The sequence below is a fragment of the Ovis aries genome, chromosome 2 (genome assembly GCF_016772045.2).
Source record: "Ovis aries strain OAR_USU_Benz2616 breed Rambouillet chromosome 2, ARS-UI_Ramb_v3.0, whole genome shotgun sequence".
In the NCBI taxonomy this organism is placed as follows: domain Eukaryota; kingdom Metazoa; phylum Chordata; class Mammalia; order Artiodactyla; family Bovidae; genus Ovis; species Ovis aries.
In genome coordinates this window covers 89802031-89818462 of record NC_056055.1, presented here as the reverse complement: position 1 = coordinate 89818462, position 16432 = coordinate 89802031, and the positions used below count along the sequence as shown (strand labels likewise).

At 40.9% G+C, this 16432-nt stretch overlaps 1 protein-coding gene and 1 pseudogene across 1 annotated transcript; both read left to right on the top strand.

Annotated features, from left to right (window-relative positions):
• Positions 1-9846: 9846 nt before the first annotated feature.
• On the top strand, positions 9847-11063 carry LOC114113090 (interferon alpha-H-like). The gene is made up of 2 exons (XM_027964770.1): positions 9847-9915; positions 10584-11063. The coding sequence occupies exons 1-2, from the start codon at positions 9847-9849 to the stop codon at positions 11061-11063; spliced, it is 549 nt and encodes a 182-aa protein (XP_027820571.1).
• A 1362-nt stretch (positions 11064-12425) lies between these two features.
• Positions 12426-15976, top strand: LOC114112836 (interferon omega-1-like; annotated as a pseudogene).
• The last annotated feature ends 456 nt before the right edge of the window (positions 15977-16432 follow it).

The window sequence follows — 16432 nt, the reverse complement described above, 5'->3', positions numbered from 1 at the left end:
TGGTACATTATGGAGGGAAATACCACAGTACTTTAAGTTCTTTGCAGAGAAACAGATGCTAGGAAAGTTGTCTAATAAAACACAATTGCTCTGCTAATAAATGAGATAATAAGCAGTCCCTTTCCTCAGTCTCAGTATGTTTTAGACCACCTCTGATGCTACTTTTAAAGCTACAGATTATGTTATACTTCAAAATCATACTGAGAGAAAAAGAAATCAGATTTGTCACTAGGAAATTTTTTATAAAGAAATTTTTTTTTTCCTAGAAGAAAAAAAATGAGGGGGCAGTCCTAAGATGGTGGAGGAATAGGACGGGGAGACCACTTTCTCCCTCACAAATTCATCAAAAGAACATTTCAACGCTGAGTAAATTCCACAAAACAACTTCTGAATGCTGGCAGAGGACATCAGGCACCCAGAAAAGCAGATCATTGTTTTCAAAAACAGGTAGGAAAAAATATAAAAGACAAAAAAAGGAGACAAAGGAGGTAGGGAGGGAACTACATCCCAGGAAGGGAATCTTAAGGAAAGGTTTCCAAACACCAGGAAGCACTCTCGCTGCTGAGTCTGTGGTGACCCCTGGAACACAGAGGGCAACATAACAGGAAGGAAAAATAAATAAATAATTAAAACCAACAGATTACAAGCCCAACAGTAACTCCCCCAGCAGAGAAGCAGTGCAGATGCCTGCATCCACCACTAGCAAGTGGGGGGCTGGGCAGGGAGGCGCAGGAGGTGCGGGCTGCAGTGCTTTGTAAGATACGGGCCGGAACGCCCCGCGCGTAACCAGAGCGAACTAACTTGGGCTAGCAAACCAGGCTGTGGGATAGCTACCACGCAAAAAGCTCGAACATAGGACACCACCAGGACCGCACACAGAACAAAGGACGGAACAGAAATAGCCGGCTGCAGACCATCCCCCTCCGGTGACAGGCAGCCAGAGCCTGGAAGGGGGCAATCGCAGCCCAAGAGAGACATTGCCTACCAAAATGCAAGCAGGCTTCTTTGCTAACTAAGACTTATGGGGGTTCTGGACAGTCATCATCCGCCTGAGAAGGGACGCCAGCAATTCACCCAGAATACTGAGCAGCAGAGACGGGAAAGGCGATAAGTCGCAGCGACTGCACTCGCCAAACAGTTGAGCTACTCGGACCTGGGAAGGGCACAAAACGCAGGCCCAACTGAATCTGTGCCTCTGAGGGCTACCTGAGCGCTGAGCCTGAGCGGCAAGGACCGAGGAGGTGCATGTAGCCTAGGGCCGGCCTCAGACGGTTCCGGAGGAACAACGTAGAGCCTGAGTGGTGCGTGCTGTGAGCAAGGGGAGGCCCAGTGGGGCTGAGACACTGCGTGCAAACACCAGTGTTATTTGTTTGCAGCATCCCTCCCTCCCCACAGCGCGACTGAACAAGTGAGCCTAAAAAAAAAAAAAAAAAGTGTCCACCACTGCTTCCCCCCGCCCCCCGCCCCGCCCCACTGTGTCAGGGCGGAAATCAGACACTGAAGAGACCAGCAAATAGAAGAAGTTAAACAGAGGGAACCGCCTTGGAAGTGACCCCACACTGCCCACAACACCAGTGAAAGGCCTAGATATATCTTTACTATTTTTACGATCATTCTTTTTGTTGTTGTTGTTGATATTGTTGTGTGATTGTTTTTTCTTCTCTTTTTCTTCTTCTTTTTTTAAAACTTTTTAAATTTTAAGTCCTCTATTTCTCCTTTAATTTATATTTTTATAACCTACTATTACTTTTCCAAAAAAAGAGACCCTATTTTAAAGCAAATGCTGTATATAGTCTTTTTGTGGTTGTTGTTGTTTTTAAATAATTCTTGTGGCTTTTTTCTTTTTTTCCTTCTCCTTCTTCTTTTCTTTAATATTGTATTTTTGAAAATCCAACCTCTACTCTAGATTTTTAATCTTTGCTTTTTGATATTTACTGTCAATTTTGTACATTTAAAAACCCAAACTTCACTACCCAATTTTACCTGAGAGCAAGATTACTGGCTTGACCACTCTCTCCTCCTTTGGACTCTCCTTTTTCTCCACCAGGTTGTCTCTGTCTCCTCCCTCTCTCTTCTCTTCTCTACCCAACTCTCTGAATCTCTGTGTGTTCCAGATGGTGGAGAACACTTAGGGAACTGGTTACTGGCTGGATCTGTCTCTCTCCTTTTCTTTTCCCTCTTTTATCCTTCTGGCCACCTCTGTCTACTTCCTCCCTCTCCTCTTCCCTATATAACTCTGTGAACACCTCTGAGTGGTCCAGACTGTTGAGTGCACATAAGGAAATGATTACTGGCTAGCTTGCTCTCTCCTCTTTTGATCCCACCTCATCTCATTCCAGTCACCTCTAACTCCCCCCTCCCTCTTCTCCTCTCCATGTAACTCAATGAACCTCTCTGGGTGTCCCTCAATGTGGAGAAATCTTTCATCTTTAACCTAGATGTTTTATCATTGGTTCTGTATAGATTGAGAAGTCTTGAGGCTACTGTAAAAATAAAACTGAAAACCAGAAGCAGGAGGCTCAAGTCCAAATCCTGAGAACATCAGAGAACTCCTGAATCCAGGGAACATTAATCGATAGGAGCTCATCAAACATCTCCATACCTACACTGAAACCAAGCACCAGCCAAGGGCCAACAAGTTCCAGAGCAAGACATACCATGCAAATTCTCCAGCAACACAGGAACACACCCCTGAGCTTCAATATACAGGCAGCTCAAAGTTACTCCAAAACCACTGACATCTCATAACCCATTACTGGTCACTTCATTGCACTCCAGGGAGAAGAAATCCAGCTCCACCCACCAGAACTCCAACACAAGCCTCCCTAACCAGGAAACCTTGACAAGCCACTGATACAACTCCACCCACAGTGAGGAAACTCCATAATAAAGAGAACTCCACAAATTCCCAGAGTATACAAAGGCCACCCCAAACTCAGCAATATAACCAAGATGAAGAGACAGAGGAATACCCAGCAGGTAAAGGAACAGGAGAAATGCCCACCAAACCAAACAAAAGAGGAAGAGATAGGGAATATGCCTGAGAAAGAATTCCAAATATTGATAGTGAAAATGATCCAAAAATTTGAAACCAAAATAGAATCACAGATAAATAGCCTGGAGACAAGGATTGGAAGATGCAAGAAAGGTTTAACAAGGACCTAGAAGAAATAAAAAAGAGTCAATATATAATGAATAATGCAATAAATGAGATCAAAAACACTCTAGAGGCAACAAACAGTAGAAAAATGGAAGCAGAAGATAGGATTAGTGAAATAGAAGACAGAATGGTAGAAATAAATGAATCAGAGAGGAAAAAAGAAAATGAATTAAAAGAAATGAAGACAATCTCAGAGACCTCCAGGACAATATGGAACGCTCCAACATTTGAATTATAGGAGTCCCAGAAGAAGAAGACAAAAAGAAAGACCATGAGAAAATACTTGAGGAGATAATAGCTGAAAACTTCCCTAAAATGGGGAAGGAAATAATCACCCAAGTCCAAGAAACCCAGAGAGTTCCAAACAGGATGAACCCAAGGCGAAACACCCCAAGACACATATTAATCAAATTAACAAAGATCAAACGCAAAGAACAAATATTAAAAGCAGCAAGGGAAAAATAACAAATAACACACAAGGGGATTCCCATAAGGATAACTCCAGATCTTTCAATAGAAACTCTTCAGGCCAGGAGGGAATGGCAAGACATACTTAAAATGATGAAAGAAAATAACCTACAGCCCAGATTACTGTACCCAGCAAGGATCTCATTCAAATATGAAGGAGAAATCAAAAGCTTTACAGACAAGCAAAAGCTGAGAGAATTCAACACCACCAAACCAGCTCTCCAACAAATGCTAAAGGATATTCTCTAGACAGGAAACACAAAAAGGGCGTATAAACCCGAACCCAATACTATAAAGTAAATGGCAATGGGATCACACTTATCAATAATTACCTTAAACGTAAATGGGTTGAATGCCCCAACCAAAAGGCAAAGACTGGCTGAATGGATACAAAAACAAGATCCCTATATGCTGCCTAGAAGAGACCCACCTCAAAACAAGGGACACATACAGACTGAAAGTGAAGGGCTGGAAAAAGATATTCCACGCAAATAGAGACCAAAAGAAGGCAAGAGTAGCAATACTCATATCCGATAAAATAGACTTTAAAACAAAGGCTGTGAAAAGAGACAAAGAAGGCAACTACATAAGGATCAAAGGATCAATCCAAGAAGAAGATATAACAATTATAAATATATATGCATCCAACATAGGAGCACTGCAATATGTAAGACAAATGATAACAAGTATGAAATGGGAAATTAGCAGTAACACAATAATAGCGGGAGACTTTAATACCCCACTCACACCTATGGACAGATCAACTAAACAGAAAATTAACTAAGAAACGCAAACTTTAAATTATACAATAGACCAGTTAGACCTAATTAATATCTATAGGACATTTCACCCCAAAACAATGAATTTCACCTTTTTCTCAAGTGTGCATGGAAACTTCTCCAGGATAGATCACATCCTGGGCCATAAATATAACCTTAACAAATTCAAAAAAATTGAAATCATTCCAAGCATCTTTTCTGACCATAATGCATTAAGATTAGATCTCAATTACAGGAGAAAAACTATTAAAAATTCTAACATATGGAGACTGAACAACACGCTACTGAATAACCAACAAATCACAGAAGAAATCAAAAAGAAATCAAAATATGCATAGAAACTAATGAAGATGAAAACACAACAACCCAAAACCTGTGGGACACTATAAAAGCAGTGCTAAGACAAAAGTTCATAGCAATACAGGCATACCTCAAGAAACAAGAAAAAAGTCAAATAAATAACCTAACTCTACACCTAAAGCAACTAGAAAAGGAAGACTTGGAGAACCCCAGAGTTAGTAGAAGGAAAGAAATCTTAAAAATTAGGGCAGAAATAAGTGCAAAAGAAACAAAAGAGATCATAGCAAATATCAACAAAGCCAAAGGCTGGTTCTTTGAAAGGATAAATAAAATTGACAAACCATTAGCAAGACTCATCAAGAAACAAAGAGAGAAAAATCAAATCAATAAAATTAGAAATGAAAATGGAGAGATCACAACAGACAACACAGAAATACAAAGGATCATAAGAGACTACTATCAGCAATTATATGCCAAGAAAATGGATAACGTGGAAGAAATGGACAAATTCTTAGAAAAGTACAATTTTCCAAAACTAAACCAGGAAGAAATAGAAAATCTTAACAGACCCATCACAAGCATGGAAATTGAAATGTAATCAGAAATCTTCCAGCAAACAAAAGCCCAGGTCCAGATGGCTTCACAGCTGAATTCTACCAAAAATTTCGAAAAGAGCTAACACCTATCCTACTCAAACTCTTCCAGAAAATTGCAGAGGAAGGTAAACTTCCAAACTCATTCTATGAGGCCACCATCACCCTAATACCAAAACCTGACAAAGATGTCACAAAAAAAGAAAACTACAGGCCAATATCACGGATGAACATAGATGCAAAAATCCTCAACAAAATTCTAACAATCAGAATCCAACAACACATTAAAAAGATCATACACCATGACCAAGTGGGCTTTATCCCAGGGATGCAAGGATTCTTCAATATCCGCAAATCAATCAATGTAATTCACCACATTAACAAATTGAAAAATAAAAACCATATGATTATCTCAATAGATGCAGAGAATGCCTTTGACAAAATTCAACATCCATTTATGAAAAAACTCTCCAGAAAGCAGGAATAGAAGGAACATACCTCAACATAATAAAAACTATATATAACAAACCCACAGCAAACATTATCCTCAATGGTGAAAAATTGAAAGCATTTCCCCTAAAGTCAGGAACAAGACAAGGGTGTCCACTTTCACCGCTACTATTCAACATAGTTCTGGAAGTTTTGGCCACAGCAGTCAGAGCAGAAAAAGAAATAAAAGCAATCCAAATTGGAAAAGAAGTAAACTCTCACTGTTTGCAGATGACATGATCCTCTACATAGAAAACCCTAAAGACTCCACCAGAAAATTACTAGAGCTAATCAATGAATGTAGTAACTTTGCAGGATATAAAATCAACACACAGAAATCCCTTGCATTCCTATACACTAATAATGAGAAAGCAGAAAAAGAAATTAAGGAAACAATTCCATTCGCCATTGCAACAAAAAGAATAAAATACTTAGGAATATATCTACCTAAAGAAACTAAAGACCTAGATATAGAAAACTATAAAACACTGATGAAAGAAATCAAAGAGGACACTAATAGATGGAGAAATATACCATGTTCCTGGATCGGAAGAATCAATATACTGAAAATGAGTATACTACGCAAAGCAATCTATAGATTCAATGCAATCCCTATCAAGCTACCAGCAGTATTTTTCACAGAGCTAGAACAAATAATCTCACAATTTGTATGGAAATACAAAAAACATAGAATAGCCAAAGCAATCTTCAGAAAGAAGAATGGAACTGGAGGAATCAACCTGCTTGACTTCAGGCCCTATTACAAAGCCACAGTCATCAAGACAGTATGGTACTGGCACAAAGAAAGAAATATAGATCAATGGAACAAAATAGAAAGCCCAGAGATAAATCCACACACCGATGGACACCTTATCTTCGATAAAGGACGCAAGAATATACAATGGATTAAAGACAAACTCTTTAACAAGTGGTGCTGGGAAAATCAGTCAACCACTTGTAAAAGAATGAAACTAGATCATTTTCTAACACCACACACAAAAATAAACTCAAATGGATTAAAGATCTAAACTTAAGACCAGAAACTATAAAACTCCTAGAGGAGAACATAGGCAAAACACTCTCCGACATAAATCACAGCAGGATTCTCTATGATCCACCTCCCAGAATACTGGAAATAAAAGCAAAAATAAACAAATGGCATCTAATTAAAATTAAAAGCTTCTGCACAACAAAGGAAACTAAAAGCAAGGTGAAAAGACAGCCTTCGGAATGGGAGAAAATAATAGCAAATGAAGCAACTGACAAACAACTAATCTCAAAAATATACAAGCAACTTATGCAGCTCAATTCCAGAAAAATAAACGACCCAGTCAAAATATGGGCCAAAGAACTAAATACACATTTCTCCAAAGAAGACATACGGATGGCTAACAAACACATGAAAAGATGCTCAACATCACTCATTATCAGAGAAATGCAAATCAAGACCACAATGAGGTACCATTTCACACCAGTCAGAATGGCTGTGATCCAAAAGTCTGCAAGCAATAAATGCTGGAGAGGGTGTGGAGAAAAGGGAACCCTCTTACACTGTTGGTGGGAATGCAAACTAGTACAGCCACTATGGAGAACAGTGTGGAGATTCCTTAAAAATTGCAAACAGAACTGCCTTATGACCCAGCAATCCCACTGCTGGGCATACACACTGAGGAAACCAGAATTTAAAGAGACACGTGTACCCCAATGTTCATCGCAGCACTGATTATAATAGCCAGGACACGGAAACAACCTAGCTGTCCATCAGCAGATGAATGGATAAGAAAGCTGTGGTACATACACACAATGGAGTATTACTCAGCCATTAAAGAGAATACATTTGAATCAGTTCTAATGAGATGGATGAAACTGGAGCCGATTATACAGAGTGAAGTAAGGAAGAACGAAAAACACCAATACAGTATACTAACACATATATATGGAATTTAGAAAGATGGTAATGATAACCCTGTATGCGAGACAGCAAAAGGGACACAGATGTATAGAACGGAGTTTTGGACTCTGAGGGAGAGGGAGAGGGTGGGATGGTTTGGGAGAAGGGCATTTAAACATGTATACTATCATGTAAGAAACGAATCGCCAGTCTATGTTCGATACAGGATACAGGACGCTTGGGGCTGGTGCACGGGGATGACCCAGAGAGATGTTATGGGGTGGGAGGTGGGAGTGGGGTTCAGGATTGGGACCTCATGTATACCCGTGGCTGATTCATGTCAATGTATGGCAAAACCAATACAGTATTGTAAAAGTAAAATAAAGTAAAAGAAAAAAAAAAAAAAGAATGTAATCAATCTGATTTCAGTATTGACCATTTGGTGATATCCATGTTAGAGTCTTCTGTGTTTTTGGAAGAGTGTGCTTGCTATGAGCAGTGAGTTCTCTTGGCAAAACTCTATTAACCTTTGTCCCGCTTCCTTCTGAACTCCAAGGCCAAATTCGCCTATTATTCCAGGGTTTTTTTTTTACTTCCTACTTTTGCATTCCAGTCCCGTATAATGAAAAGGACATCTTTTGGGGGTGTTAGTTCTAGGAAGTTTTGTAGGTCTTCATAGAACTGTTCAACTTCAGCTTCTTCAGCATTACTGGTTGAGGTATAGACTTGAATTACTGTGATATTGAATGGTTGGAAATGAACAGAGGTCATTCTGTCATTTTGGGGATTGCATCCAAGTACTACATCTCAGACTCTTTTGTTGACTATGATGGCTATTCCATTTCTTCTCAGGGATTCTTGCTCACAATAGTAGATATAATGGTCATCTGAGTCAAATTCACCCATTCCAGTCCTTTTTAGTTCACTGAATCCTAAAACGTCGATCTTCCCTCTTGCCATCTCGTTTGACCACTTCTAACTTGCTCATCCACTTCCAATAGATGAGGTTATGAGGAGGGGTTCCTTAAGCACGGGATTATTGTCTTCATGAGACTCACAAGACACTTTGCTTCCTCTTTCCTCTACACCATGGAAGGACAGAGAGAAGCTGGCAGTTTACAACACAAAAGAGGTTTCTCACCAGAATTCAACCCTGCTGGTACACTGATCTCACACTTCAGCCCCCACCATTCTGACAAACTTCTATCTCTGATGAGCCACCCAGTCTTTGGGATCTTGTTAGAGCAGCCTGAATTAAGACACAGAGCATGGCACATTTAGCTCCTGAAATACACTAGTTGAACCTGTACATAAATATTTCATGTTCAAAACACCCATGACAGAGAAGAAATTGTCATGTGTAATTATTCTCAATCACCTTCTTAACAAAAAGAACTGATAATCTGTGCTCACAAATAAAGACCATAGAGTCTGGATCAAACAGAGAGGAATGATGGCCCATCTTAAGGACATTAAAAGTATTTTGAGAGGAAAAAAAAACATCAAGAAATATGAGGCAACAGGAAAGAATGCTCTGCCTTCAGGTTCCTCCTAGGGGATAATGGGAAAATATACTCAAAATAATTTTTAATTTTTTTAATTGTATTTTTTAAAGGCATTTAATCTTTTAGCCAATTGTTCCCTATCCATGGCTTGGTCCAGATATTTGCATCAGCCAATCTTTTAATCAGTAACAAGTCAGAGAGGGGGAATGACATTAACCAATTTGCTTAACTTCACGTATCAGTAAGAGTCAATAAATTTCAGCATCTTGACAATTAAAATATTTTCCCTTATTCCTGAGTTTTCCTGCATTTTTTGGTTCCATGTTCTAAATTACTTTTCTTTTCTTTTCTTATTATCTGTGATAGGCCAAGAAGATTTTTTAAAATTTAGTCTGCGCAGGGATAAATATCCTTAAAACAGGAAATCACAGCTCCCCAGTCCTTGGCCCTAGTGGTGGCCACCCTCTGACTCACCCCCAGGGCATCCCGGACACCTTCCAGAGGTCCCATCACCACTGCCAGATTCCCGTCTCTGAGCTTTCACTGGACCACACCAGAAAGGATCCGAATCTGTAAAATAGACTCCAACTTGCTGACTCCCCACCTGAAACCCCTCAATAAGTGGAATTCTTCCTGGAAAATAAAGCACAAAACTCTAGGGATGGCTCGGAAAATGCAAGGTTCCATGCTTCCAACCAGAGAACACTGTTGCTGGCACGGCTATGACAAGGTTTCCTGTAAAAAAGAAAGGTTTTCCCCCTGACAGTAAGTCAGTATCAAGAGGCTCACTGAGGATGCTATGCCCTGGTTGTCTGCAGAGCCCAGAACTGCAAACTCTCCCAAGTGGGCATTTCCCAAAGGAACCCAAGAAAAAGACCTTCTCCCTCCTGCAGCTGCCTGGAGAAGCTTACCATTCAGGGTTCAATGGAAGGAAATCTTACTGTTATTTTTGAGCCACTAAATCCTGTCTGACTCTTTGCGACCCCATGGACTGCAGCACACCAGGATTCCCTGTCCTTCACTATCTCCTAGAGTTTGCTCGAATTCATAGCCATTGAGTTGGTGATGCCATCCAACTGTCTCATCCTCTGTCGCCCCCTTCTCCTCCTGCCCTCAATGTTCCACAGCATCAGGGTCTTTTCCAGTGAGTTGGCTCTGTACATCAGATGGCCAAAATATAGGGCTTCCCTGATAGCTCAGATGGTAAAGAATGTACTTGTAATGTGGGAGACCCGAGTTTGATCCCTGGGTCAGGAAGACCCCTGGAGAAGGGAATGGCAACCTACTCCAGTATTCTTGCCTGGAGAATTCTATGGACAGAAGAGCAACTGGCTGGCTAGAGTCCATGTGGTCGCAAAGATCAGACACGACTGAGCAATTAACACTTATTTATTGGAGTTTCTGCCCAACAGGAGGGTCCTGATGCTCCTGCGACAACTGAAGAGGGTCTCCCCTTCCTCCTGCCTGCAGGACAGAAATGACTTCGCATTCCCCCAGGAGGCGCTGGGTGGCAGCCAGCTGCAGAAGGCTCAAGCCATCTCTGTGCTCCACGAGGTGATCCAGCACACCTTCCAGCTCTTCAGCACAGAGGGCTCAGCTGCCGCGTGGGACCAGAGCCTCCTGGACAAGCTCCCCACTGCTCTGGATCAGCAGCTCACTGACCTGCAAGCCTGTCTCAGGCAGGAGGAGGGGCTGCGAGGGGCTCCCCTGCTCAAGGAGGACTCCAGCCTGGCTGTGAGGAAATATTTCCACAGAGTCACTCTCTGTCTGCAAGAGAAGGGACACAACCCTTGTGCCTGGGAGGTTGTCAGAGCAGAAGTCATGAGAGCCTTCTCTTCCTCAACAAACTTGCAGGAGAGATTCAGGAGCAAAGACTGACACACACCTGGTTCAACATGGAAATGATTCTCATGGACCAAGAGACCACCCTTACTCCTGTGGTGCCATGTCAAGGACTCTCATTTCTGCTGTCATCATGGCCTGAATTGATTCAGTTTCTCAAAGGTTTACAGGAACATTAAAGGATAACATGTTCTACTCTACAGGAACTACTCCCTCACAGATACTCAAGCTGATCTATCTTCTTATTTATTTACATGGACATTTATCTACTTTAATATTTATTTATCTATTTATATTTACTTAAATTATTTTGTTCATATAATATTATGTATGTACACTTAAGGGGAAATACATATTTTGTATTTAGTCAGCTTATAATTTTTCTTATCATTAAATTTTTACTATTAAAACACATCCTTTGCTTTTTTCTTTAAAAAAGAAACACCAAGCTGAATTGCACAACTTGATTAAAGAATTTATTTTACAAGTCCTTGACCCATTTTTTTATATGCAGGTTAGAATGAAGAATACACTTCCTTTAGCCAGGTTGCGTGTTGCCCTCAAGACCTAGATATAAACATAACTAATTCAATCATTTTTGTAACTTTGATTTTTTTAAAAGGAAATTATATCAAATCAATAATCAGTTAATGCATATTAAAATGTTAATTATTTTAAAAATAGTACTAATTAGTAGCAGAAATGAATATCAGTTAGGTTGAGTTCTACAATAAAAGGGAGAAAACTGGAATACTGCCAGTAGAATATGGACCAAGCGGTGAGAGGATATAAAAAGTTAACTACTATATGTAATTAGTAAACATATCACTGCAAATGCCCATTGGATATTGGAGATGGCAATTTACAAGCAATTCCATTAAATAGAAAGCATGGAACAGAAAAACTGATCAAATGGGAAAAGAGTATAAAATGAGAAAAGGACTTAAAATTGAGTCCTATGACCTCAACCTTAAAAGGGAGGGAACCCCACAAAGGATTCTTGTCAACTGGAAAAATACTGGCAACATGACTGCCGGGAGTTCAGTTTTTTGGGTGGACTTACTGAGGATTCTAGCCAAGAGGAGAGAGTCTACGCAGCTCTGAGGAACTGCTTCAAGGTTTTAGAGGGGCCAGTATACAAATGTGAGTGTGGTAAAGGGGTTGCATGCCATCACTTGGTAGAAGGTGGCTGAGAGTCAGCACAAACAGGCATCTCCATGAATGATTGTAGTGCTCTTCTACCTATGAGAAGTTGCAAAAACGGTTCATAACTTTTTCTCAGGAAAATTATCTAACTCTCTGCTGGTCTGTTGCGTTAGTTTCCCAGAGCACAGAGTGCCTCTTTCCTGATCTCCACCCTGAACTTCTATCAGAGCCTTCTGGAGGCCAGGGAACACAATGGGTAATGACTTCATTCCTGTAGAACAAGATGCCAAGCGACGTTTTAGCTGTCATCTTCAAGGAGAAAAGTCAGAGTTCATGTGGCTAGAAATTGATGCTCTTCCTTTGTTCTTAAACTCATGAGAAAAGTCAAGAATTTAAAATACAAAGATCCCAGGGGTCAGCTCTTATAGGGTTAACAAAGTTATTTTACTGTATCTCATTGAAGAAATCACTCATAAAATCTTAGATTTACCACCTCATGGCTTGTGGGACGTCATTTTTCATACCAGGGACTGAATCCAGGTCACAGTGTGAAAGGGCCAGATCCTCACCTGTAGGAAAGTCCCTCATTTATTTATTTATTTCAATTAACAGAAAAATCTATTCCCCTCTAACTACTCAAGAGCAATTTTGTTTGTTTTGATTAGACCTTAAAGAGATTTCTCTAGACCAAAGACCACCTCCCTTATTGCCCCACAAAGCCATTTAGCATTTGCAGGGGATTTAAGGGCTTTTTGTCATCTCATTCTCCTCCTTCAGCTTATTTTGTTGGTTTCCAAGTATCATGTTCATGTGAACCCTTCACTCTTTTTAATGGGCTTGTTCAGACAAATCATTGTAAAGCTCCTTAGGTGTACCTTTGTATTTGGTACATTGGGAATAGTTCAGTGCTCCAGACTGATATTTCTCTCCAGTTGTATAAATGGTGTGATCCAAACAGGGTTAATGAGAGAACTGAGTTAATATTTTAAACAGCTTAAAATGGCAAGTCCATTAGTAGCAAACAAAATTCAGCTATTACTTGTTAATATTATGATTACTATTACCCAAATTAACATAACGATCTTTGGAATTATCTGATCCCCTTTTATTTAATTCTAGCTTTCCTACAGCATCTTCTCATTGTTGAGCAGATCTATCACCAGGACAGACGCTCAGCAAGGCTGGTCCCTACGATTCTGCCAGAGGGTTAGTGTTCACCAGCTGAGGCTCTGCTTCTCAGTTCCTTTGAGCTGATGGCTGTGACTTCTTCCTTCTCTCCTGAAACTGATCTTACATGGATTAAATGAAAGAAAAATGAGGCCACTGATCTTGCAAAGCAAAGGGCAGTCAACTGACCCAGAACTTTTCCTTCATTGAGTTTCTGGCAGACCCAGCTCTGTCCCAGCCTTTCTGTTGTTCATACTGGCCTCATCCTTCCCCTCTGCCTCAGCATGTCCCCAGCTGTGCTGCACTGAAGTTTGCTAACTCAGAATACGTCATTGTGTCAGGGGAAAGCCACTTCCCTTTTTTCATATTCATGACATTCAGATTTACATTTCTTTTTTTTGGTCTACATTTGTTTTCTCATCTCGAATTTTACTTTCTAGGAAAGTTGCAAAGAAAAACAAAAAAATCTAAAGTCTTGAAAATGATAGAGTACAGCCCCTCTGGCTTTCTTTACTTCCTTTTATTTTTCTCGCCTCATCATGAATTAGGACTAGAGCAGGAGCAGTGAGACTCATCTTGTGCAGTATGTCAATATAAATTAAAACAACTTCAACTGAAGAATCACAGACAAGCAAAGAAAGAAGGCTATTTCCCGCGACTGAGTAGCGTGAGTCTCACTGCCCTGCATTCTCAGAGGAAGACAGAGACAGAGGAACAAAGGAGTCCAGTGGAATCAACTGACTGAAGGAGCAACTGAAGCTCACTGGGTTCTGTGACATAAACTTCTGATGAGAGACAGCAACACCACTGAGTCTCATTCCTCCAACTCAGAAACTAAACATCACACATGTTCAAAAAATTAGGAGAGTTGAATGATAAAATCTACACTTGGTAAAATGAAAATTATCTCTCTACTAAAGGGAAAATAATGGCAGTTGGATAATTCCTCTGTCTACTTGCACAAATGCACCCTACTCTCAGCATGTGGGCAATACTGACACTTAGGACACTTGGGGATATGGGCCAGGAGAAGAGGGGTCACCACTGGGAACGCGGGTCCTTCACAAAAACATTCCAGAGGAGAAGGTGGGGGTTTAGGAAGACCATCCATTTTCCCAACAAGTAAACAAGCCCTCCACAGAAAGGAGATTTTTCGCATCCTCAGGCTGTGGTGAGCCTGTCTGCAGGGAGGGAGTCCAGCAGGTGAGCAAGGGGACTCTGTCACCCAGAGGACAGGGGGTGGCGCCATGTGATCTCTCCCTGAGAGTGAGGTGCTGCTGGGGAAACACAGCCATCCTGGAATTAGTCTCCTCACCCATGTTCCCTGACAAGAACCAGGATTCTTCTGGGGGTATTGGCCCAGCCAGTGGAGGACAACAGGTCTCCAGTATGAAAATGGTGGAAAGAAAGCGTCATGTCTGCAATAGTCCTGACTCCATGGTTCCCTGAAGCACAACCGCATGGACCTGCAGAACATGTTCTAGAAGGAAGAGAAACATGGGGGGAGCTCATGGACTCATAGTATTCAGAATCTTCTCTAAATCAAACACTAAAGACTAACATCATTTATTTCAAAGAGCTTAATTACCAGAGGGAACTGGTAAATACTTTATAAATACAGAAATACAGAGCTGAGGGAGCCTGGTTTCCTATGTAAAGTAAGAGGGAAAAGTGGAGGCTAAGGTCAGGGCTGCAGATGTGTTCATGGACAAGAGGAGACCAGCATGAGAGACAAAAAGCAATAATGTGTGTAACTACAAACAGACATTACTCCTGAGTTAAGAAAAAGACCTTTCTCATTTGATTGATAAATATCCATTTGGATGGGCACATAGGAAGTTATTGGGAAATACACAATATTAATAGTTTAGATTGATGTCATTTTATTTGATCATATTGTAAATACATAAATGAAAATCAAAAAAGGAAGTAAAAGTGTAGAGAAATGACTAGAAAATGAAAATTACCATGTTCCCTATTTAATGGCCTCACTTAGAAAGCCTGGCATCAGAGAACCTGAGGCGGTCTCAGTCAGCCCAGCAGCAGCCGCATCTTCCCCACGGCCTTCATGCTCTCTCTACTCATGGCCCTGGTGCTGGTCAGGAGGATCCCTGGGCTGTGACCTGTCTCAGAACCACGTGCTGGTTGGCAGCCAGAACCTCAGACTCCTGGGCCAAATGAGGAGACTCTCCTCTCGCTTCTGTCTGCAGGACAGAAAAGACTTCGCTTTCCCCCAGGAGATGGTGGAGGGTGACCAGCTCCAGGAGGCCCAGGCCATCTTTGTGCTCCACGAGATTCTCTAGCAGAGCTTCAACCTCTTCCACATAGAGCGCTCCTCTGCTGCCTGGGACACCACCCTCCTGGAGCAGCTCCGCACTGGACTCCATCAGCAGCTGGACGACCTGGACGCCTGCCTGGGGCAGGTGATGGGAGAGGAAGACTCTGCCCTGGGAAGGACGGGCCCCACCCTGGCTGTGAAGAGGTACTTCCAGGGCACCCATGTCTACCTGCAAGAGAAGGGATACAGCGACTGCGCCTGGGAAATCCTCAGAGTGGAGATGATGAAAGCCCTCTCGTCGTCAACCAGCTTGCAAGAAAGGTTAAGAAAGATGGGTGGAGATCTGAACTCACCTTGAAAGGACTCTCACTCACTAAGATGTCACATCAGCCTTGCACACTCACCTGTGGTCATTTCAGAAGTTTCTGATTTCTGCTTTAACCACAAAATTTGCTGAATTACTTAAGCATATATTTTGTAGTATTAAGCAAGGATGTTAAAAACTTAGCTCTAGGGTCATCAGTCCTTAAGTGATTATTTCCCTGATTTATTTATTATTTATTTATACTTGTCATATTTATATTTTCATATAAGGATATTTGCCTTCACGTTGTATTAAGATTTAGGAAATATGTTCAGCTTTCCATTTCATTAAATATAATTTTTTATTTATTAAATTCTTATCAAACTCTTTTCGTTTTCTCTTTGTGTGTGTGAGATCAAATTTATTCTGCTCTCTTTTAGTGGATGGCATTTCCAAACATATTTTTACTGAATGATTGAATAAACACAAAATGAACTAATCCAGCAATGA